Source organism: the organism of the source record quoted next, unplaced genomic scaffold (genome assembly GCF_019419815.1).
Source record: "Pyrus x bretschneideri cultivar Hongxiangsu unplaced genomic scaffold, Pyrus_bretschneideri_v1 Contig28, whole genome shotgun sequence".
Classification (NCBI taxonomy): domain Eukaryota; kingdom Viridiplantae; phylum Streptophyta; class Magnoliopsida; order Rosales; family Rosaceae; genus Pyrus; species Pyrus x bretschneideri.
Genome location: NW_025999590.1, coordinates 534,987 through 556,397, shown reverse-complemented (window position 1 = coordinate 556,397; position 21,411 = coordinate 534,987). Strand labels below are relative to the sequence as shown.

Here is a 21,411-nt window from a genome sequence, read left to right as displayed (position 1 = left end):
GGGTAAAAAAATCTAGGGTTTTGTAGGTCTCCTTGGGAGAAACAGGAGTCCTTCAGAGGGAGCAATGAGCATCAAGTATTGACTATTTTTTATTCCATTAAAACAAGTATTAGCAAAAATTGTTTGGCAGGGCTCCTATTTTCAGTCCCAAAAATATTGCCAATCTTGATGAACAATCACAGCACCTGACATAGGTCACCATCCAATGAGCTGTAAACATTTGGGACCATTTTTTACTTATTTTTTTTGTATATTTGTAGGAATACGTGTTTATTCGACATTGCCTATATCTAAAACTACTCTGAGGATCTTTCTCTCAGGTCACCACCATGTATCTTGGATCCATATTTGTATTTCCCAAGTCCCAAATTGATTGACAAAATCACAAGCATTGTAAGGTTATTATTATCATTAGCTTTTTGCTTTTGGTGTTTTGCATGGTAGGGTTTTGATACTTAAAGCATTGTAATTTACGTGTTATGTAGACTTTCCTAAAATGCACGTAACTATTTTATCGTGCGGTCGTGACAATTAAGATGCAGTCTTCTTTCGTTTGAGTTGATGGAATAAGAATCAAAAGTTGTAATTAGTTTTTGTTCTTTTTCTCTTTTTCTGTTTTATTAACAAAGCTAAATTTGTGAGAAGCAAAGTTAATCAATGGACATGAATTTTATGTATAAAACCAGATAACAAATTAATCTGATAGCAGACTTTAGATTTTAGAATATATTAGAGCAATTAAGACTGGCAGTGAATCAGTGATAGAGCTTCCATAACAGTAAAGTATATTCAATCAGAAATTCATCAGATATAAAAACTGAAGGATTAGAGCTCGAACTCTTCTGGCAAGTTGCATGAAAACTTTGAAAAAAGTTGGAAGGACTGGTTGAAAATTTATAAACTTGCTATATGGATGCACAGCGTACGTGTAATTTTTCTTCTTTTCTGTTCCTTTTGGGGGGCTCATCTCAGAGCACTGTGCAAGACATATTGTTATCACTGATGCTTTGCTGCCAAAGTCCTTCAATCCTTGACAAAAATGTGAGCTTTTACCCATTGGCATAGGCCCCATTGCAGACAAAATTTAACCAATTGTACCATACATTTTTGTTGTTTTTGTCAAGTACCATACATTTTTGTTTATTTACCTAGGCCACCTCGCACTGTCACCAACTGTAATATATATATATATATATATATATATAGTTATATGGTTCTCATCTGAACAAGATAATTTATTTTGAAACAGCGTAGACCTTCGTGTGTATCTCTATTATTATGTACTACAACCAAAGATAGTTAAAAGTCTCCTCATCTAACTTGTTTTAACTTATTTATCTATTAGGATAACGTTTACATAGTTACACTTTTTATAGTTATATAGTTCTCATTCGAGAACGAGGGAATTTGTATTGTAATTGGATGTATATCTAATGCATGACATTTGTATATATCTTTCGTTATGTAATACAACGCTAAAACCTCTCAATCTAACTTATTGAAACTTATTTGCCGACCATGATCACGTTCACATGGTTTCACTTTCTGCAATATCTTGGTACCATGTACTTTTTATCTTCGATTAGATCTGCATGCAAGGAAGGATCCAGCTCGTGCGCAGATAAGATTAACAGAAAATTTCGTGGCATTGTTTTCTCCTATCCAACCTGTACTCAACAAGCTGGTAATCATATTTGTTGACTAAACTCGAACAAGGTCGAAGAAAATGTCATAACTGATCCTTACTTTTCTGTAAATATAACAAGAAACCCTATTTGCTTTTCCACCTTTTTTCCACAAAACAAGCTTTGACATTTTGACCATTGAACTCTTTACTCTTATCGAACAAAAATAAAAATAGAAATGAGTAATCGTTTCCTGCCAACTTTATTTGTTACGGTGGTTGTTTCCTTCTAACCTGTAACGGGAGTTAATATTTTGATTACACATACCAAGTTTTTTCTTTTTTATATGTCTTTCCTTACGAGTTCAATCTTGTATTGTTTGCTTATACAAAAAATAAATGACTAATCTTTGACTATTACTCTCCTCTAGTATTGAATAACTAGATGTCTAAATCTAAACAGCTGTGAAAATTAAATTTACCTGTTAAAACGCTCATATATTAAAGGATACATAATACTAAAGCCACACTCGTAGAAGAGTTCGACTATTATTCTCTCCAACAAAACAACTTTTACATTGGCTTAAGCTTCCAGCTTTTCCGGCACTAATCCCTCATTGCACTCCCTATCATATGAACCCTAAATGTCAAGATTGCAATCGACCTCACACGCGTGGAATGTAATGAAGCCAAACACTGTAAACGCACGTACGTGTGGAATGATTTTAACCATACGATTTTATTTTTATTAAGCATCCACATTGCAGACCACGACATGGAATATCTTTAACATCCAAAAATTCTCTTTGGATTACAGCAAGAAGTGGGATTACTAAAGCTAAAGAAATTTTCATCCCACATAAGTGCTTTTGCAAAAAGAAATAGCAGACAAAGTGCCTACTAATTATGAGCCATTAAATCCTAAAGGTTTTTAGCCAAAAAGCTTCTTGAGTTTGGGACAACTCTTTACTTTAGTTTGTGACAATGAACATTTATAGAAGTGATCCATGAGTTTGTTCATTGTAAGTCATTTTGGTTATTCGGTGAAAAATCTATGAATATCCTTGTTAATATGTCACGTAAATGACAACATGATTACTTTTTTTATATTATTTTTATCAAATCAACTCTTCCACTTAACGACGATATTGATAGATTTTTCATGAAATGACTAAAATAATTTACAGTGGACATACTCAAATGTCACTTCTATCGATTTTCAATATCATAAACCAAAATGAGAAGTTGAACCAATCTCCAATACCATTTTGGTTATAAAAAAACAATAAGCCAAACTAAAGTCTTGATCTCCAAGAATCCCTCCCCCACCCTTTTTTGAATAATGAGGAATGTTTGTTTGCCCTTGAGGAAAGCTCAAATGAGAAAAGGGATTGTAATCATGGTGTTATGCAGATTGAGGAACATGGATTAGATAGTTGAGTCAAAGCCAGGACTTTAAACTCCTTTTTTTGCATTATTGAAGAACATTGAGCTGGTTTTGTACTTTGGGACCTTAAAAAAGTTTGAAAAGCTACTTCAATTATGCAAGGGCTACTTCTAATGTTGCATGCATCATTTCATAATTTCATTGCATTTAATCATAAACCACCCCTTAATCTCTTTTCATCAAGAAAAATAAAGAGATTGAACGTGTGCATTGAACGTTATACGTACATGAATTTGGACAAAACACAAATACGGTACAACTCAATCCTTAATAAGAGCAGCTCATCATATGACTGTTACGACTGTCGTACTCCATATTTTTTTTAACTTCCCTCCATCTTGCAAGATCTTCATAATTACCATATGAGCCAAAAGGTTTGGTTTGAAAAAAGTTTCTTACAGACAGAAAAGTGGAACCCCCAAGGCCCACAATTGTCATTTTGATTCATCCAGAACTTTCTCCACTAATTACTTACCCTTACCTTTTTTTTTTCCCTCCCCAAACATAACTAATATCTTCCCATTTTTCCTTGTTCATGCAAAAAACTTTGAAGACATTTCAGCAGAACACATCAGAGCTTTCTAGGTCTCATTCCAGGCAGCAAAGAGAGGCAATTGAGACATGGAGATGGCAGCAGGCCTCAGCTGTGCTGATGGGAACCAGGAGCTAACAGCTGCTGCAGAGGTTGGACTTACAAACTTTGATGCCAATGGAGGTTTTGCAAACAGCATGTTGGAGCCCGATTTATCAGGGCTAGCTTCTCTGGAGCTGCCCAAACTTGTCACCAACGAGGACGGATTCGAAAAATGAGGCCCCACCCTAGCTGTTTCATCCATCATTGTCTGACTTGAGTGCACGGATTCAACTCCAATATAATCCTCCAATGCCATTGAGAATGAGAGATTTCTATAGCTCGCTGAACCGACCGATTTCTGATCAAGTGTTTGAACACAACTGTCTGCTTGTTGCTGAGCTGCAGATTGGTACAGTGCCATCTTCCAGTCTAGGCTATTCCCATTGTTGATTTCGGGTTGATTGGCTTCCGCATTGTTCTGTGTTGGTGGGTTATACTCAATGGCTGGCGCTGCAATGTTAGGTTCAATCACCTTGGCGCGCCTAGCAAACTCTCCGGCGAGTAGGGTATTGCTGGACATGATTTTTTCAACATCATATTTGGTAATGTCAAAGTTGGTGACCGCATTTGCGCCGCGGAACTTGATTGCAGCTATGTCATAAGCCTCTGCAGCTTCCTCTTGGGTGCCTAAAATTCAATTCAAGTTTAGACTCCGTACAAAACTGCATTAATTAGCTTTGCAAGAAAGATCAAAACTTTGCAGTAAAAATATAGCCTTTAATAAGTGGTTTTAGCTGGGAAGTCCTTTTCTAACACAGCCTTAAAAAAGTCCATTGTTACGGTCAAAAGCAGACATTTCATCAGCCTTATAAAAAGTGTGAGAACAGAGTTGCCGTAAAAATAAGTCCTTCTGAAAAAGTGCTTAAGCAAAGAGCCTCATGAAATTTAGAAAATGAGACCGAAAAGAAAAGGAATTCAAACAATCTATGAATTTTACCAAAAGTTCCAAGATAAAGATCCTTGTTCCCAGCAACCCTGCCAATCCTAGCTTGCCATCTCCCATGCTGATGATGTCTGCAGAAAACCAAGATCAGAAAACAAAACCAAAATTAGAACAATATTAACCCCTTTAACCTTCAAATTTGGTGCGTTTAATGCAAAACCGGAAAAACCTTGTCACGCCTCGGTACATTGAAGCCCCTCTCGAAAATCCACTGCTTTTCCTGAAAATAAAAGGAACTCATGAATACTCATAAAAAATTCTAAAACATTGGAAAACAAATCCTAGGATTAACAAATCAAAATCGCTACCTTCGCAGATGCGCAACATATTCCTGCCGGCTCATGTTCTTCATCTCTTCAAGTTGTGCAGCGTAATTGTCCAACTGCCAAAAGACCAAGAGAATGAAACTTCAGCTACTAAAAAGCTTTCACAAACCGATAAAAACTCCGAGAGTCAAAACCCTACCGGAAAGTTTATATGAGTTGACGAACCCCAGTACTTAAGAGCAGCAAGATCATATGCTCTAGCAGCTTTCTCCTCCATATCATAACCTCCTGCAGTTCAAACGAACAAATGATTAATGCAAATCAACAAATTAGGTGACAATTAAAACTAAAATCCCAAATTATTGTTGGAGAGAAAAGACATACCAAGATATACTGCATTATTTGATTTGAACGGAATCCAACAGCAGCATAAACATGACAGGTAAAGAATTAATAGCAGAAGTCAGATTTCAGCAGCAGGTAGGGTCCTAAAAAAAATTCAGTAAAAAAGAAATAATTCCCAAAAGAACAGTAAGAATAGTGTGTTGTTTTCATTGACCGACCTTGCCTTCCTTTTCTGGTTTGCCCTTCCTTCTTGCAGCTGTTGTCCCACAGATGTGCCTCATATCTTCCAGTCCACCTATGCCTAAGAGAAGCAAAATTTAACAAAATTAAAAAAAAAAAAAGGTTACTTGAAGAACACTCTGAGAAAGAAAAAAAAGTCAAAACGATTTTCGCACTCCGGTTCTCCTTAGTTACTACTTCCCTAGTTTCTTCGGAAGCAAATGAGAGTGCCGAAATCACTTCTCGAGGAGAGATACACAACAATGTAATGAAAATTGGAAAAATTTCTAGTAAAATAACAATATTGAAGAGATGGTTTTGAGATGAACCTTGTGACACCTCTAAACTGTGAAGTTCTCTGCCCAAATGTGTCAATGGACTTCCTGTGAACAGGCTGCTTCTGGCCAAGCTTTCCACATCCTCTCTTCTTTGTTTCAATGACTGCCACTGCACATTCTGTCTGAGTGGGAGAGATCTGCCTAGGAGCTGTGACACAGCTGGACTGTGATCCAGGGCTCATGGACAACGTTAGAGACTGCAAGTCGCCGCGGTTCATGCCGCCATTAATGGACCCAGAACCGCCATTGTCATCAACCATGGTTACATTATTCATGTGGTGGTGCTCCAGAGCTGGGTGGGCAGAGTACTGCCTGGAAACCCAGCAGGTTTTCAAGTCCTCTGGGATTTGAGTCATTTGGGTATTCTTAGAATGTTCTTCCTCCATTTGGGTTTGGTAGATTCCTTGGATTGGTATTCCGGAGTAGTAGGAACTGGAATGGAGTGGAATGTGGTGATTCTGCTGCTGCTCTGCCTCTGCATTGTAGTAGCTGTCCAAGCTCAGAGCCATGGCTTCTCTCTCCTCACTCACATAATCATGAGCTGCTCCTCCCAGAAAGTCCTCCAGTTTTGGGGATGTGTTGGGCATCATTCCTTCAAATAAAAAAGCAAAAATATATCAAAGCTGTATAGAATTCAAGCATTTTTCAGAGAGAGAGAAATATTGATTTGGGTTTTAGAGAGGGAAGAAAAGTACCTGTTTGTGACCTGCTGAGAGCTTCCATGATGCAGAGAGAGCCATCTGACCTGAGGGGCATTGCAGAGAGAGGAGAGTAGTGAAAGTTACCATTTTCTCCAACTCCATAGCAGCAGAGCCCAGAGCTGCTGAGGTTGTAGAAGCTGCTGTTGCTTGGGAGGGTAGCTGAGGAGGAGGAAGAAGCAGCAGCCTCCATTTTCATGTGGGGTAAGAGTGAAAAACCCAACCAGTTATTATTGTTACTGTTACTGCTTCCATTGTTGTTATTGTTATGATCATTCATGGACTTCATCTTCCTCACTCACTCTTTCTTTCTCTCTCTTCCTTTTTTTGGGTTTTTTAGATTTCAACTTCTTACTTCTAAAATCTACTCAATCATTGACACCAAATAACCTAATCATGTCAAAAATCTCCTCCCTCCCCATAAAAAAAAGAAGAACTTGGTTTTTTGTTCTCTAGCTTCTGAACTTCAGAAACACTTCCTTCTATGCACTCACATATATAACATCATCTCTCTCTCTCTCTCCTCTCTCTCTCCCACCGTGTTTCTCTCTCTAAAGACAGAAAAACCTGTGGTCTCTTGAAACTAAACAAAAAGAATATAAATATATTCAAGGCTTTGGCAAGCAAGTAAAATGCCGAAGGGCATCCCCAGCATATATCCCATAGGGATCTGTGTATGTGATAAAGACCACGACTTTTCCTTTTCCTCTTAAACCCTACCAAAATCCCAGATCCAATATCACTAAAACCCTTAATCCAACATACAAAACCCTCTCAAGTTTCCTCATTAATTACCCAAATAAACCCAGAAACACTAACCTAAATAAAACCCAGAAATTATTATTCTCAATCCTTTTTAATAATCTTTCTTCTCCCTCTTCATTTACAGTAGTCAGCTGAATCTAGTGGGTATGTGGTAGCCAATAGGGAGAGGAGAGAGAGACAGAGAGACAGAGAGAGAGATAAGTCAGATATCCAAAACTAGTTTGCTTTATTTTTACAGTCACAGGGCCTTAAGATGGATTTGACGAGCAGGACGCTGCCCCATCTAGTCACTTCATACAGTACAGCCTTTGTGCCCCTCTGCAGGCTCAAAGTATCTACAAATTAAAATTAGAAATAATGCTTTTTTATTTCTTTTCTACTTTTGTTTTTCATACTTTCGAACGCGTATACAGGAGGAATACAGTATTCTAGTTAGCTCGGTTGAATTCAAGCATGCAAAACTTGAACCAAGAAACTGAAAAACTTTATTACTAGAGCAAGTCTATCCCTAAAAAAATACGCTGGCATTCAACCAATTTAGATCTGGTTTGGTACTGAGGTGATTCTGAAAAAAACTGCTATCATAAAAAGCTAGGAGCTGTTTTTGTATTTGGTAAACACTCAGCTTCAGCTTTTTTTCACAGTTTTGGATGAAAAAAAGCCAAAAACAAGAAGCTGCAAAACCCAGCTTTGAAAAACTGGCTTTTTTTCACATCTGTTTTACATAAAAGTTTACCAAACACTCTAATACTGCTTTTTTTTTCAAAAGCACTTTTACAAAAAAGTTTACCAAACACTCTGCTGCTTTATTTCACAGCTGCTTATTCTTACAGCACAGCAGAAGTAGCTTTTTTTCAAAGCACAGCAATACCAAACTAGCCCTTAATCTATTTAATAAAGAGTGATGGGCTTCATGAACAGTAAATTGGTCAAATGTTTCTTCACCCCTAAAAAATACATTGGCACAAACGATCTACATCCCTACAAAATGCGTTTGCACCTAACCATTTATTAAAATATTATTAATTTTTTTTATAAATAATAAATTTTAGTTAAATTTAGTTTTAATTTCGTATAGGATTTTTAACCAATCTTGTCATGCCACGTGTCACTATCTGTTTACAACAATTTGGCCAAGATTTTGATAAAATTTTCAACCAATATTGTCACGTCACGTGTTATTATCTGAACGTACTATTTTGTGGATATATTTCCAATTAGATTTTTAACCAATCCTGACACGCCATATGCCACTATCTGTTTACAATAATTTAGCCAAGATTTCGATAAGATTTTCAACCAATCATGTAGTACCACGTGGCAATATCCAGAACCTCATCCTTTATTTTTTTTTTGTCTATATAAACCCTACATCCATCATCATTCACACACCAAACTCAATCCTTCTTTTTAGCTAAGAATCCTTTTTCGTTGTTTTTAAATCTTGAGTTCTTACAATGTCTTCTTCAAGGAGATTATCTAAACAGTTTGAGGAGCAACAGAAAAGATTATTGTCACAACAGGAAAAATTGTTCAATCTCGAAGAAGGTAGAGATAAGGCTTTCGCAATGAAGAAGGATGAGGATGATGAACATTAAAGGCAGAGGCCCTCACATTCCCGCTTTGTCATGGAAGATGTGGGTTAAATAAGATGTGTTGCAAACTTGGATAGAAAGAGGGGAAAACGAGGTAGAGGTCTTTTGGACGATTATTTTATCCTCAACTGTGTATTCCCTGATCATGTTTTTAGACGTCGTTTTAGAATGCAACGAAGTTTGTTCGACAAAATCATGAGTGCTATTTGCAACCATGATCCCTATTTTGTGCAAAAAAAAAAGGATGTTTTTCATGTTCAAGGTCTTATTCCTGAGCAAAAAATTACTACTACCTTAAGGATGCTTGCATATGGAGTATCTGCAGATCAAGTGGATGAGATAACGAGGATGGGAAAATCAACTATTCTAGAGTCCATGATGCGTTTTTGCTCCGAAATCGAAGCCCTCTATACCAATGAGTACCTTTGGACATCCACGCCAAGGGATCATGCGAAGGCTGCTGAGGAAGGGTGAGATGCAAGGCTTCCCTAGCATAATTAGAAGCATTAACTGCATGCACTGGACCTGGAAAAACTGTCCAAGTGCGTGGCAAGGAGCTTATGGCAACAGAAAAAGAGCCAAAAGTATCATTTTGGAAGCGGTGGCTTCATTTGATACATGGATTTGACATGCATTTTTTGTGTTCCCAGAGCTCAAAATGACCTAAATGTCTTTGCCCAATCTCCAGTTTTTCACGAAGTGCTGCAAGGAAAATCACCCAGAGTCACATATTGGGTCAATGGTCATAGATATAAAGGACCGTACTACCTTGCAAACGACATTTACCAAAGGTCGAAAACGTAATCGAGTCATGAGTAATGTGAACCTAGCATTCACACAACGTAAGATCTGGACCGTAGCCATTTATTTCACACAAAAAGTATATGAAAGCTTTGGTAGAAAGTGTTGAAAATATTGAAATGTGGTGTAAGGTGGAAGATGAGGGTTAGGTATTTATAGATTTTTTTAAAAAAATTTTATGTATTTTTTAAACATTTTTAAAATAATTTTAATATAGTTAATTAATCTGGACCATTGGATTTGAAAAAGATTCAAATCTCTGACAACCTATATGTTGACACATGGCCAACGGTCATAATTCTGACCGTTGTGCCTTTTTTTAAAAAAAAAATTTGGGGGGGGGAAAAACGTGGACCGTTGATCTCTGAATCAGACAGTCCAGATCAAGCCACATCACTAGCCGTTGGATTTCAAATTCAAATTTTTTTGGCCATTGGAAATCCAACGGTCCAGAAAAACTAGTCATTGGAAATCCATCGGCCCAGAACCAAACACGTGGCCTCCCCATCATAGCCGTTAGGGTGCTTGCGCATGTAGGCTAGCCCATGTTTTCTTATCAGAACGAGCGGCCATGCGTGCGTGTTTCGCACACGCCTGGCACAAAAAAATTTCAGTGGCCTTTAACATTAGGCTGACGTAAGCTTGATATCAGATGGCTCATCCTATAGCTTAGCACATTTTGGGCTGACTTGGGTTGGGTGCTAGCCTATTCGGCTTGGCTGGAGCAAAAAGAGGGGAGGCTGGTCCATTTTTCATGCTGGGTCCCGGCCTATTGGTCCCTGGTGGACTTGCTCTTAGGTTCGCCTGACTTTGATGACGAACTTGATGCGTAATTATTATAATTGATTAGTTGTGTTACTTGCCAAATATTCGACATTAATTTTATTTTTTTGTTATACAAGCGATGTCATTATTTTTATTTATACTAAAAATTTGAAAGATTTGAATTCGGAATTGAATTAAAAAATAAAAATTATTTGCACCAAACAATTCACTACTCACAAACATCCAACACTAAAAGATAGAACATAATTGTCAAAAGTAATATTAATGCACCATCAATTCAGTTCACGACTTTAGAAATAAATTACAATATTTGTGGTCGTAGTGCATTGAAATGGGAAAGAAAAATGGTAACATAAAAGAATAGAATAACTAAAAGAAGAAAAAAGAAATTGTTTTATGGTGATTTATTTTATTATTGGCTAGAGATGAATGCATACTCAAAACTAGGTGGCCCTAGAATTATCTGGAGTTCAGAAAATATACATGTAATTGTCCTTCAAGGACACTTCATATGTTTTGTACGGGTCACTTTGTACATACCAAGTGTTTGATGTAATACTTGCTATGCATATGTCGACAGGTTATGTGGACAACACTCGACAAATTCTCTTGATATCACTCATCAAGTGTTTGATGAAATACCTCAATGAATAAACTGAAATTTTTTGCTGCTTTACACTCCGAGCCCTGTTTCTATATGAAAAACTTGGACCTTTATAACTAGGACAACCCAATATTCGAATCATGGATCCGTCATTACCATTGGCATTCTAAAATTCTAATTATCCATATCTCATAAAAATATTTTGTAAAAATAAAATATTTGTGATGTATAGTTAAATTTTTAACGTGTCAATAATAATTCCACATGATATTTCTTCTGTTGCAATGACTGTTCACAACTATCCGGTTTTGACTGAAAATTATATCAATTTCAATCACCGTTTTAACTAAAAGGCGTAGAACCAAAGTACCAAAAGAAGGTGGTAATGGTTGTTCACACAACGATTGGGTTTTTTGAAAAGGATTGGAGTGAATGAGGTGTGACAGCAATGTTTTTACCTTTTCTGGTCAGAGCAGAGCTGTGATATGGTAACTATCAATTGGAATCCAACTTACATTTTCCTTGGTTTTATCGGTTTGGTTTCGCATAATGCTCCTATGATTGGAATGAAACTGGTGATAATTGCTGCAGCGATCTTGACGTTTTCTGGAAATTACCAAATCAGTAAATTTATAGGACATTGATTTTAAGAAACAGCGTATAATACTGTATGAAAAAAAATATTTTACTGTACGTTGATCAAAATTTAACAGTTACAAATTTTGCGGTGTGGAATATGTTGCGGAATAAAACAAGGGAGGAATAATAAAACCTGTTTTGAATTAAAAGTTTGTATGAGGAAGTCACACCATACATAATTTTAAGGCTAAACTTCTAAAATCAGGTAATTTGTTATCAGAGTGGAACTTTGCTCAAATAGGTAAGAGTCCAAAGCAGGTGCATGTACATGGCGTCTCCCTTTCACAGCTTTGAGAATAAATTAGGGTTTTAATATACTTTTGAGTATAAGATAAGAGTTGGCTGTGGAATGATTCATGATCAAATGCTTGGATCAGCCTAAGTATAGGAGGTATAGAGTTTTATACAGAAGATTTCGATACAATTAGCAATAAAACCGCTCATTATTTTTATTTCAAAGTTTGTTAGTTGATGATGTAAGAATTTTAAATGACCAAAGGCGGTTTTGAGAGAGAGCGAAATGTGCAATTACACATGACTCCAAATTCGAAGAGCCAAAAAATTTTGTCATCTAATAACACCACCAATTTTGTCATGTAATTAATAACACTCTAAAAATGTTTTTTTTCTTTCAATTTTATTATATAATAATGTTATATATTCAAGTAAAACATTAAAGTAAGAAGTTTTTTTTTTCTTGTTTGACTGTTTAAGATTGAACTGTTTTTTATTATTTAATAAAGGTTATGATTTTAGCTCGTTTTATTTTCATTTAATGATATTTGTAAACTTACAATCAATGAGTTCCATAATTTATTTTGATTTAAATTATTACTTTCTAATATTAATACACTATCCTACTTTTTTTGAAAAACTATCTTAAGGAATAATTTTTTTATAAATTTCGCACCACACATTCGAAATCTCATAAACCACCATTTGCAGACCTAAAAGTTAAATCGGTCGGTTAGTATTCAACATATGTAGCCAATTGAGTGTTTACCCAAAAAAAAAAAAAAAAAAAAAGTAGCCAATTGAGTTTTGAGTAATAAGGAACTTAGTGTTTAGTCAACACCTGCTTCCAGACAAAAAGTGGGACGTGGGTCTTGTGATATGCGTGAAATATTCCAGAAATGATGAGCAAAGGCCCATTAAAAAAGAGCTTTCTTTTTGCAAATGCGATTTCCTACCATCTTTTTGGTTTCATGCTATTTTAAATAAACGCGTCCAAATCGAGAACTCGTGTTTGTGTCATTTTTGTATTAATACTTATTATCTTAACAAGTTTTCCTACTTTTTTTTTTTTTCTTCGTCTGAAAATGGCAGGAAGTTATGTAAATTACTTTTTCATTATCTGCCTTTTTGTTATTTATGGGGTTTCTTTTTGAGTGGGATCAGTGGCTACATGGAGTTGTTTTTGCATGAAAGTTTTTCATGGCGACAGATTTTCAAATGTGAATGATTTTGGTTTGAACATTTTGACTGAGCTTGCGAGGGAATTAGTGAATATACCACAAAAAGTTTCATAAGCCTTCAAATTGTACAATATATTATATTAAAATTATTTAAATTGTGCAAGGGAAGATCCGAACTCGGACACAAAAGATTCACTTTTTCCCGTCAAATAGTGCATGCCATTAAAATGCATACCCTTAGAATCTAATTTTGCATAAACTTTGATTTTGACAATGTCACGCTCCAAACTCAGAATCGGTGAAAAAAATATAAATCCCGTGAGTAAAAGTAAAATAAAATGAAAAACTAACTTGTTTTATATAAATACTCTATTGTCTATATTGTAAAGCGACATTGCTTGACTGACATATTAAATATTCTACTTACGGGTGATGATGGTTGTTGCTCACTCCTCACATTTTTTGATACTGATGAGTTATTTGACAAGACATGGACTAAATGAGCTGCGATTGTGTTAGATGAGGGATTTAAGAGTTTTTATTTTATTATTTTTTACATCATATAAGGATTTTGGAGCTGGATCCGGGGTGTGACAAATAAAAAAAAACCATATTTAAACTATTTGACCATACTTTTAAGTGACGCAAATGTTATGGGATCAATGGGCACATAGTGCTTAACTCTCAACATTATCACGGGGAATTCGTCTAATTAATTAAGCTTAGCGGGGAATTCTTTTGCTTTGTAACTCTAAACATTATCATGGGGAATTCATAAAAAACAAAATTTTATTAATTATTATTTAATTATACCACTAATAGATGGATTACAAAAAGGGCGGGAAAAGTGGGATGCCAGAAGCACAAAAGAGACAATATTTGTCTTAAGCTTGTAACTTGCATTTTTTGTAGTATTCAATTAGTCAGAGATGTGGACCTCTGGGAGAACAGAAAGAACCATAGAATTACAAAACAGAATTGAGCAAAGTCGAACAGTAGAAAATTTAACAGTTAAAATGCCAGTAATCACACACCAAAATTCTTAAATTAACAAAGAAACACCCCCCCTAGTCACTAACTAATAACATCACTTAAAAGAGAAGTTAACTATTTCTCCACTGTTGTAGAAAAACTTGCATAAACTCGTTATACACGTTCTATGCTACTCGTGTCTCACATGTATAATTGCCCATGCGCCACTAAGACAATCTTGTAAATATTTGATGCATATGCATGCATGCAACATTCATCTCATGTATATGGTCAATCATGTCCTACTCATACAATATTAGCATGCAAGTTTTTCGTCGCATAGCAACTTAACTCCATAGCATGTATATTTAATGAAATTAAATCGAAATTAGTTGATTCATCAAGACATGTTCTTCGAATCTTCGTAATCACCAACCGTATTTGTGGTGCAAAAGTCGATAGAAATTCGCAGAAATGAAGGATGAACCTGCAGTGTGCTTTCTACAGAATCAGAGTGTTAAATTAGTTTCTTTGGCAGCAAAAACAGTTTTGTCTTTGGCGTAACAGTGCCTCCTCTACAAGAAGCCCAAACCCTAAAGATTACCTGCTGTCATTTTCCAGCTACCTCTGCTGCTAATATACCAGTTTCTATTGAATAGGATGAGTACTATGCATAAACTGCTTTTAATTTGGGAACTTTCAAATATTACATTTCAAGTTTCCATTGTTTGTTTGATGCTATTACATTTTCTTATAGCCACACATGGCTTACACTACTAAGCAATCTATTTTTAACAAAACCAACTACCTAACAACCTTTCTGTTAACCGTTTTAATAGCTACTAACAGTACTAACTGCTACTAATAGTTTTCCTATCAGCCTACATTATTCATCATCCCCCCTCAATCTCAACTGGGTTTCCCAATTTGAGATTGAAGCAATGCTTAACAAAGGTAGGACTGTGAAGACCTTTAGTAAGCACATCAGCTGTTTGTTTATCAGTTAGAACATATGCAACCTCCAAATCTCCTTGTTGTACCCTGTCTCGAATGAAGTCATAATCTGTGTCAAGATGTTTAATTCTGGAATGGAACACTGGATTTGCACTTAGTGCAATAGCTAACATATTGTCATAGAAGATCACAGGTGGATTGGGTAGAAAAACCTCCAAGTCCTTCAAAACATTCATAACCCAAGCAATATTGGAGGCAGTGTGAGCAAGAGCTTTGTACTCGGCTTCAGTTGAGCTTCTGGAAATTGAGCTTTGCTTCTTAAACTGCCAAGAAATAGGATTGTTTCCAAGGAATACAACATAGCCAGTCGCTGACCTCCTTGCTATTTAAGTTAGCAGCCCAATCAGAATCAGAGAATGCACTGAGACATGGTTCTGCAATAGTTGAGTAAACAACTCCAGCTTGTATTGTACCCTGAAGATACCTTATAATTCGCTTGACAGCTCCAAGATGTATATCAGTTGGTTTTGTCATGTATTGACAAACACAATTCACTACAAAAGCAATATCTGGCCTATTAAAGGTTAGATATTGCAATGATCCAACCAAGCTTCTGTAAACACTAGGATCTGCAAGTGATGTTCCTTCTATCACTAACATCGAATTGTGTGGTTTGCAAGGAGTTAGAGCTTGCTTACATGAATCCATTCCAACTTTGTGAATAAGATCCGTGATATAATTGGCCTGATTTACAAATATGTCCCCATTGGCCTTATATTGAATTTACAGCCCTAGGAAATATGTCAGCTTCTTGAGATCTTTCAAGTCAAACACCTCAGAGAGTTCCTTCACTACTGATTGAATTACTGCAGGATTAGATCTAGTCAAAATAATGTCATCCACATAAAGTAAAAGAATGACAATATCTGAGTGATCTTTCTTTGTAAATAGGCTTGTATCGGACGATGAGGCAGTGAATACCATAGCAAGAAGATAGCTTGTGAATTTTGAATTCCAAGCCCTTGGTGCTTGCTTGAGACTATATAAAGATTTCAAAAGTTTGCACACATGTGTTGGATGTTATGGATCAACAAATCCCTGAGGTTGTTTCATATAAACCTCTTCCTGCAATTCTCCATGCAAAAATGAGTTCTTAATGTCCAGTTGTTTTAAATCACAATGATTCATTGCAGCCAATGCTAAGATAATTCTCACAGTTATATGTCTCACCACATGGCTGAAAATTTCAGAATAATCTACTCCGTGCTCCTGAGAAAACCCCTGAGCAACTAGCCGAACTTTATATCTAGACACACTGCCATTTGGATTCTTTTTCACTTTGTATACCCATTTATTGCCCATAATTGATCTATCTGGAGGTGATGGAACAAGACTCCATGTTCCTTGAGCTCGAAAAGAATCATACTCTTCTTGCATGGCTTGTTGCCACTAAGGTATACTAGATGTTTTTCTGAATGAAGAAGGTTCTGTGCAAGTATTCACTTCAGTAAGAAAAGAGAAACCCCCAGAAAATGGCTCATCTTCAATAAGGTGTAATGACTGCAATTTTGGAAATGTTGACAAATAAGCTGCATAATTTTTCTTCATGATAATTCCACTCTTTAATCTTGTTATCATAGGATGCTAAGTATTTACGCTTGACATTGAAGAATTGGCATTTATATCTGTAGAATCTGGAGATATAGGAAGAATTACCTTAAGTTGTGACTTATGATGGACAGGCAACAAGGGTGATATATCTTCTGTTATTGTAGAGTGATGGTGATGGGGATGAATATCTAACATAGCCGATGTCTCAGATCGTTCTTTAGTACTAATGTTGCTATGACTAGGCTGCAATGTATCTTCTGATATAGACATTACACCAGAATGCTGACTGTGAACATATTGTGACTGTTGTACTTGTGGAATTGGCATTTGAATCATCACAGGAACTGACTTATCTTGAACTGAAGTACACCTATCACTTTGCCTTGGTTTTACTACAGACTTAATGGAAAGACATCTTCATCATGAATAACATGTCGTGACACTATTAATCTGCCAGTGTTTGGATCAAAGCAAATCACTCCCTTGTAACCAATAGATAATCCCAAAAATACACATTGACTTTATCTCGGTTGTAAATTGTTACTACTGAATGGTCTTAAGAAAGGATGTCACATTCTGGCCCGGGCTCCCACCACATCCCGGGCTCGACTTCACTGTAGCACGATATTGTCCGTTTTGGGCCCCGACCACACCCTCACGGTTTTGTTTCTGGGAACTCACACGAGAACTTCCCAATAGGGCACCCATCATGGGATTGCTTTCGCGCGAACTCGCTTAAATTCAGAGTTCCTACGGAACTCGAAGCCAGTGAGCTCCCAAAAAGCCTCGTGCTAGGTAGAGATGAGAATATACATATAAGGCTTACATGATCACTCCCCTGGGCGATGTGGGATCTTACAATCCACCCCCCTTAGGGGCCCAACGTCCTCGTCGGTACACATCCGGCCAAAGATTGGCTCTGATACCAAATTGTCACATCCCGGCCCGGGCCCCCACTATATCCCAGGCTCGACTCCACTATAACATGATATTGTCCACTTTGGGCCTTGACCACACCCTCACAGTTTTGTTTTTAGGAACTCACATGAGAACTTCCCAAGGGGTCACCCATCCTGGGATTGCTCTCACACAAACTCGCTTAACTTCGGAGTTCCTACGGAACCCGAAGCCAATGAGCTCCCAAAAGGCCTCGTGCTAGGTAGAGATGAGAATATACATATAAGGCTTATATAATCCACTCCCCTGGACGATGTGGGATCTTACAAAGGATACATTGCAGTTCCAAAAATTTTGAACTGTTAAACTTCAGGATTGTGACCAAACACCAACTGATATGGACATTTCATCTGTAGCACTTTGCATGGCATTCTATTAATTAACAACACAGCACATGCACATGCATGGTACCAGAATTTTGAAGAAAGATTAGCTTGAGACATTAGTGTGACTGCAGTTTTTACTACATGCCTATGTTTCCTCTCAGCAAGTCCATTTTGCTAAGAGGTGTGAGGACAATAAATCATATGAGTGATACCCTTACTTGCCAAGAAATCCACAAATGTTTTGCTCATGTATTCCCTTCCACCATCAGTTTACAAGCATTTTATAGTAACATTGAATTGATTGAACACAAAAGCTTGAAATTTGACAAAAATTGAGAAAACTTCTGATTTATTTATCATGGGAAATATCCATATGAACCTTGAATATTCATCTACAAAGTTTATGTAATATTTATAACCTTGTACAGATTGACTTGGAGCTGGACCCCATATATCACTATGTATTTTCTTAAACAGATAACTAGCTCTGTGTTCTGTACTAGGAAATGGTTGCTTACTCATTTTCCTTTGAATACAAGAAAAACATACAGTAGGAGTTGTATCTATACTAGCATATATATTTGCAGATTTTAACATAGCTTGTAAAACTTCTTTTGAAGGGTGTCCAAAACATTGATGCCAAACTGAAGTAGTGACCTTTTTGTCAATGAAAGCAGCACATCTATTCAACCTCGCAGCAAATGAATCTGAAAATGCATTAACTGGAATTATGAACAAATCCCCACCATCACTCATTCCTTGATATAAAATCACCCTTGTGGCCTTATCCTGTATAAAAAACATCACATCATCACATATGAACCAGCAACCATTATCCTTACACAGTTTCTTAACAGATAATAGATTGACAGTTATCATTGGAACATGTAAAACATTTTTCAACATAAGAGATTTATCGGAGGAATTAGTAATGGCTGAGGAACCAATGCTTTTGACTATCAAACCTTCCCCATTGCCAATGATAATCTTCTCATTTCCATGGTATGGTGCAGCTTGATTAATGTTGGTAGCACTGGCCGTCATGTGGTGTGTTGCACCAGTGTCTAGAATCCAAGTTTCAGCATCATTGAATCCATTGTCATTGATAACATTTGTATTTGGTTGCCTCATATTTGTTTGTGCAGACAAAGCAGTAAGGGAAGGTGGTGGTGGATTACCTTGGTATAAGAAATTGTTCTTGTGATAGCATTCAAGGGCAATGTGACCCTTCTTTCCACAGATTTGGCACACAACAAAATTTGAGGGTTGTCCATTGTTATTAGCCTGGTTATAACAATTTGGTGCAGTGTGTCTTCTCCTTAAACATATTTGACACTCAGGTGAGATAACATTCTTATAGTTGGTATTGTCATTCCAAGATCCTTTTTGCCCGAATTGTTTCCAAAGAATTGAGAACTTTTTCCATTCCCAGAATATGAATTATTTCCACTGTTCCCAGTAACAGACATTGAGTTATTCCCAAATCTATTTGAGAAATTTCCAGAAAAAGACTTTGAGGTATTGTTTCCAGAGAAAAATTCTTCCATTACTCCCATTAAATTTTCTGTTATTCCCTGAGAAATCGCCCCTTTGTTGGAATCTATTCCCATTACTCACAAAACCTGACCCTCTTTGAAAGTTTGAGCTAGTGTCACCCCCTTGTGAATTTGAACTTTCTCCATGCTCATAACTCTAGTTTCCTCTTTGAAATTTGCTAGAACTTGCCCCATCGCCTTGTACATACATTGTAGACATGGAGTTGGAAAAAACCTAAATCCGAGCCTCAATACTAGCTTATGCACCCAACAATTGTGCTCGAAAATCTTTAAGTGACATTATGGAATCCCTTGCAAGAATCACTGTCTTGATTACTTCAAAATCAATAGGCAGTCCAGATAAAACAACAATGATATAATCATTATCTGATATCTTTTCACCAGCAGAAATTAATTGATCTCGAATCCCTTTGAGTCTAAGCATGAATTTGTCCACAGAGTTTCCTCATTTTTGTGCAGTATGAAATTTCTTCTTCAGTTGATTCACACGAACCATTGATACAGATGCAAACCTTTCTTGTAGACAGTTCCAAGCTTCTTGTGAAGTTTTGCACCCAATGGCATGTTCCATGGCATCATCAGAAAAGGTGGCAGTGAGCAGACTTAGCAATGCAAGATCCTTCTTCACCCAATCTTTATATGTCGTAGTAATTTCTGTAGTAACTCCAATGTCTGTATTGATTACATACTTTGGTGGACATGGTGAATCTCCAGTGAATAAATCAAACAAATCATAACCTCTCAGAACAGACTAAAATTGAAAGCTCCATTTCACAAAATTATCATCTTGAAGCCTAACTGTAAGCATTCCCAGCAACCCCTCAATCTTCACGGACTCAGACATGATATTTCAAGAAACTTGTAATGAAAGAACACAGATGATATGCAGTACCCAACAATACACTTCGGCTATCGGCCTTGTTGAAATTCACTAGAAATGGCTATCGACCTTGTTTCACTATAAATGGCTATTGGCCTTATCAACAACACAATCTTTGGTTATCAGCCTTAACAATTCTCTACTGCAAAGACTCAATTTAGTACTAACTGCTACTAACAATTTTCCTATCAGCCTACATCATTCATCACTCGGCATGGTCCAACCTCAAATGTTTAGGCCCGAGGGGTGGCAATGGGTCGTGGTCCAGTTTATCCACCTGTATATATGTCGTCTTCGTGTTAAGTTGTTAACCTACACTTGAACAATATCGCTCGATTCTTAATCATGCACGTATCAATCCTATATTTCTATGAACTTTGAGCAGTCGCAGTCATTTCTTTTGAAAGTTTGAAGTTGATTTTCATACTACGATTCTTAATCATGCACGTATCAATACTTGTATTTGTATGAACTTTTAGCAATACCACGTGTTGTGTTTAGAATTGTCGCGGTAGTTTCTTTTGAATAGTTTGAAATTGATTTCCAGGTGTGAAATGGTGGAAAAATAGTGTGCGTATGTAGATGCAGTGACAGGGGGAATTAATTGAGGGGGAGGGAAGTAATGAGAATCACGTGAGGAACAGAAAATCTAAGGAAAGACACATAGGCCAAGGCAACTGTGAGCACTGAGCAGAAACCGGAAAGAAAGAGAGTGGATTATGAGATCACTGGATGGATGATGCCTACTCAACTCCACTGTGAGAAGTACATTTGTAGCTCTACACTACACCCTCTCTAGCTATCTAGACCTATTAGGTCTGCAGCAGCAGCTGCTACTGCTGCTGTGTCACTCCTCCTCAGGCTCCTCTTGCTGTTTTCCTGTTTGCAATGCAATGCATGCCTCTCTCTGTCTCTCTGCCTCTCACTCTCTCTCTCTCTCTCTCTCTCTCTCTCTCTCGTGACATGTCAAAATCCAAGCCTATCTGTCATGTCACAATCACCTTAGATTCTCTCTCTTTCATTCCCTAGTACCCTA

General features: G+C 36.9%; 1 protein-coding gene across 1 annotated transcript; it reads right to left on the bottom strand.

Annotated features, from left to right (window-relative positions):
* Positions 1 to 3,253: 3,253 nt before the first annotated feature.
* On the bottom strand, positions 3,254 to 21,319 carry LOC103951500 (AP2-like ethylene-responsive transcription factor ANT). The gene is made up of 10 exons (XM_048588514.1): positions 21,302 to 21,319; positions 6,512 to 7,037; positions 5,808 to 6,408; positions 5,478 to 5,560; positions 5,299 to 5,307; positions 5,114 to 5,202; positions 4,957 to 5,030; positions 4,818 to 4,868; positions 4,643 to 4,719; positions 3,254 to 4,332 (listed from the first exon to the last, which is right to left on the bottom strand). Exons 2-10 carry the CDS (start codon positions 6,801 to 6,803, stop codon positions 3,653 to 3,655), a joined length of 1,956 nt encoding a protein of 651 aa, XP_048444471.1. The 5' UTR covers positions 6,804 to 7,037; positions 21,302 to 21,319; the 3' UTR covers positions 3,254 to 3,652.
* Positions 21,320 to 21,411: the final 92 nt, after the last annotated feature.

Bases quoted from the DNA above. Each gene is read 5' to 3' on its own strand.
- LOC103951500 (XM_048588514.1), bottom strand. From the start codon at position 6,803: ATGAAGTCCATGAATGATCATAACAATAACAACAATGGAAGCAGTAAC. The intron at 4,720-4,817 runs GTTTTTCCGGTT...GGTTTTCTGCAG, and splicing joins ATGTACCGAGGCGTGACAAG to ACATCATCAGCATGGGAGAT. The intron at 4,333-4,642 runs GTAAAATTCATA...ATTGAATTTTAG, and splicing joins TCTTTATCTTGGAACTTTTG to GCACCCAAGAGGAAGCTGCA.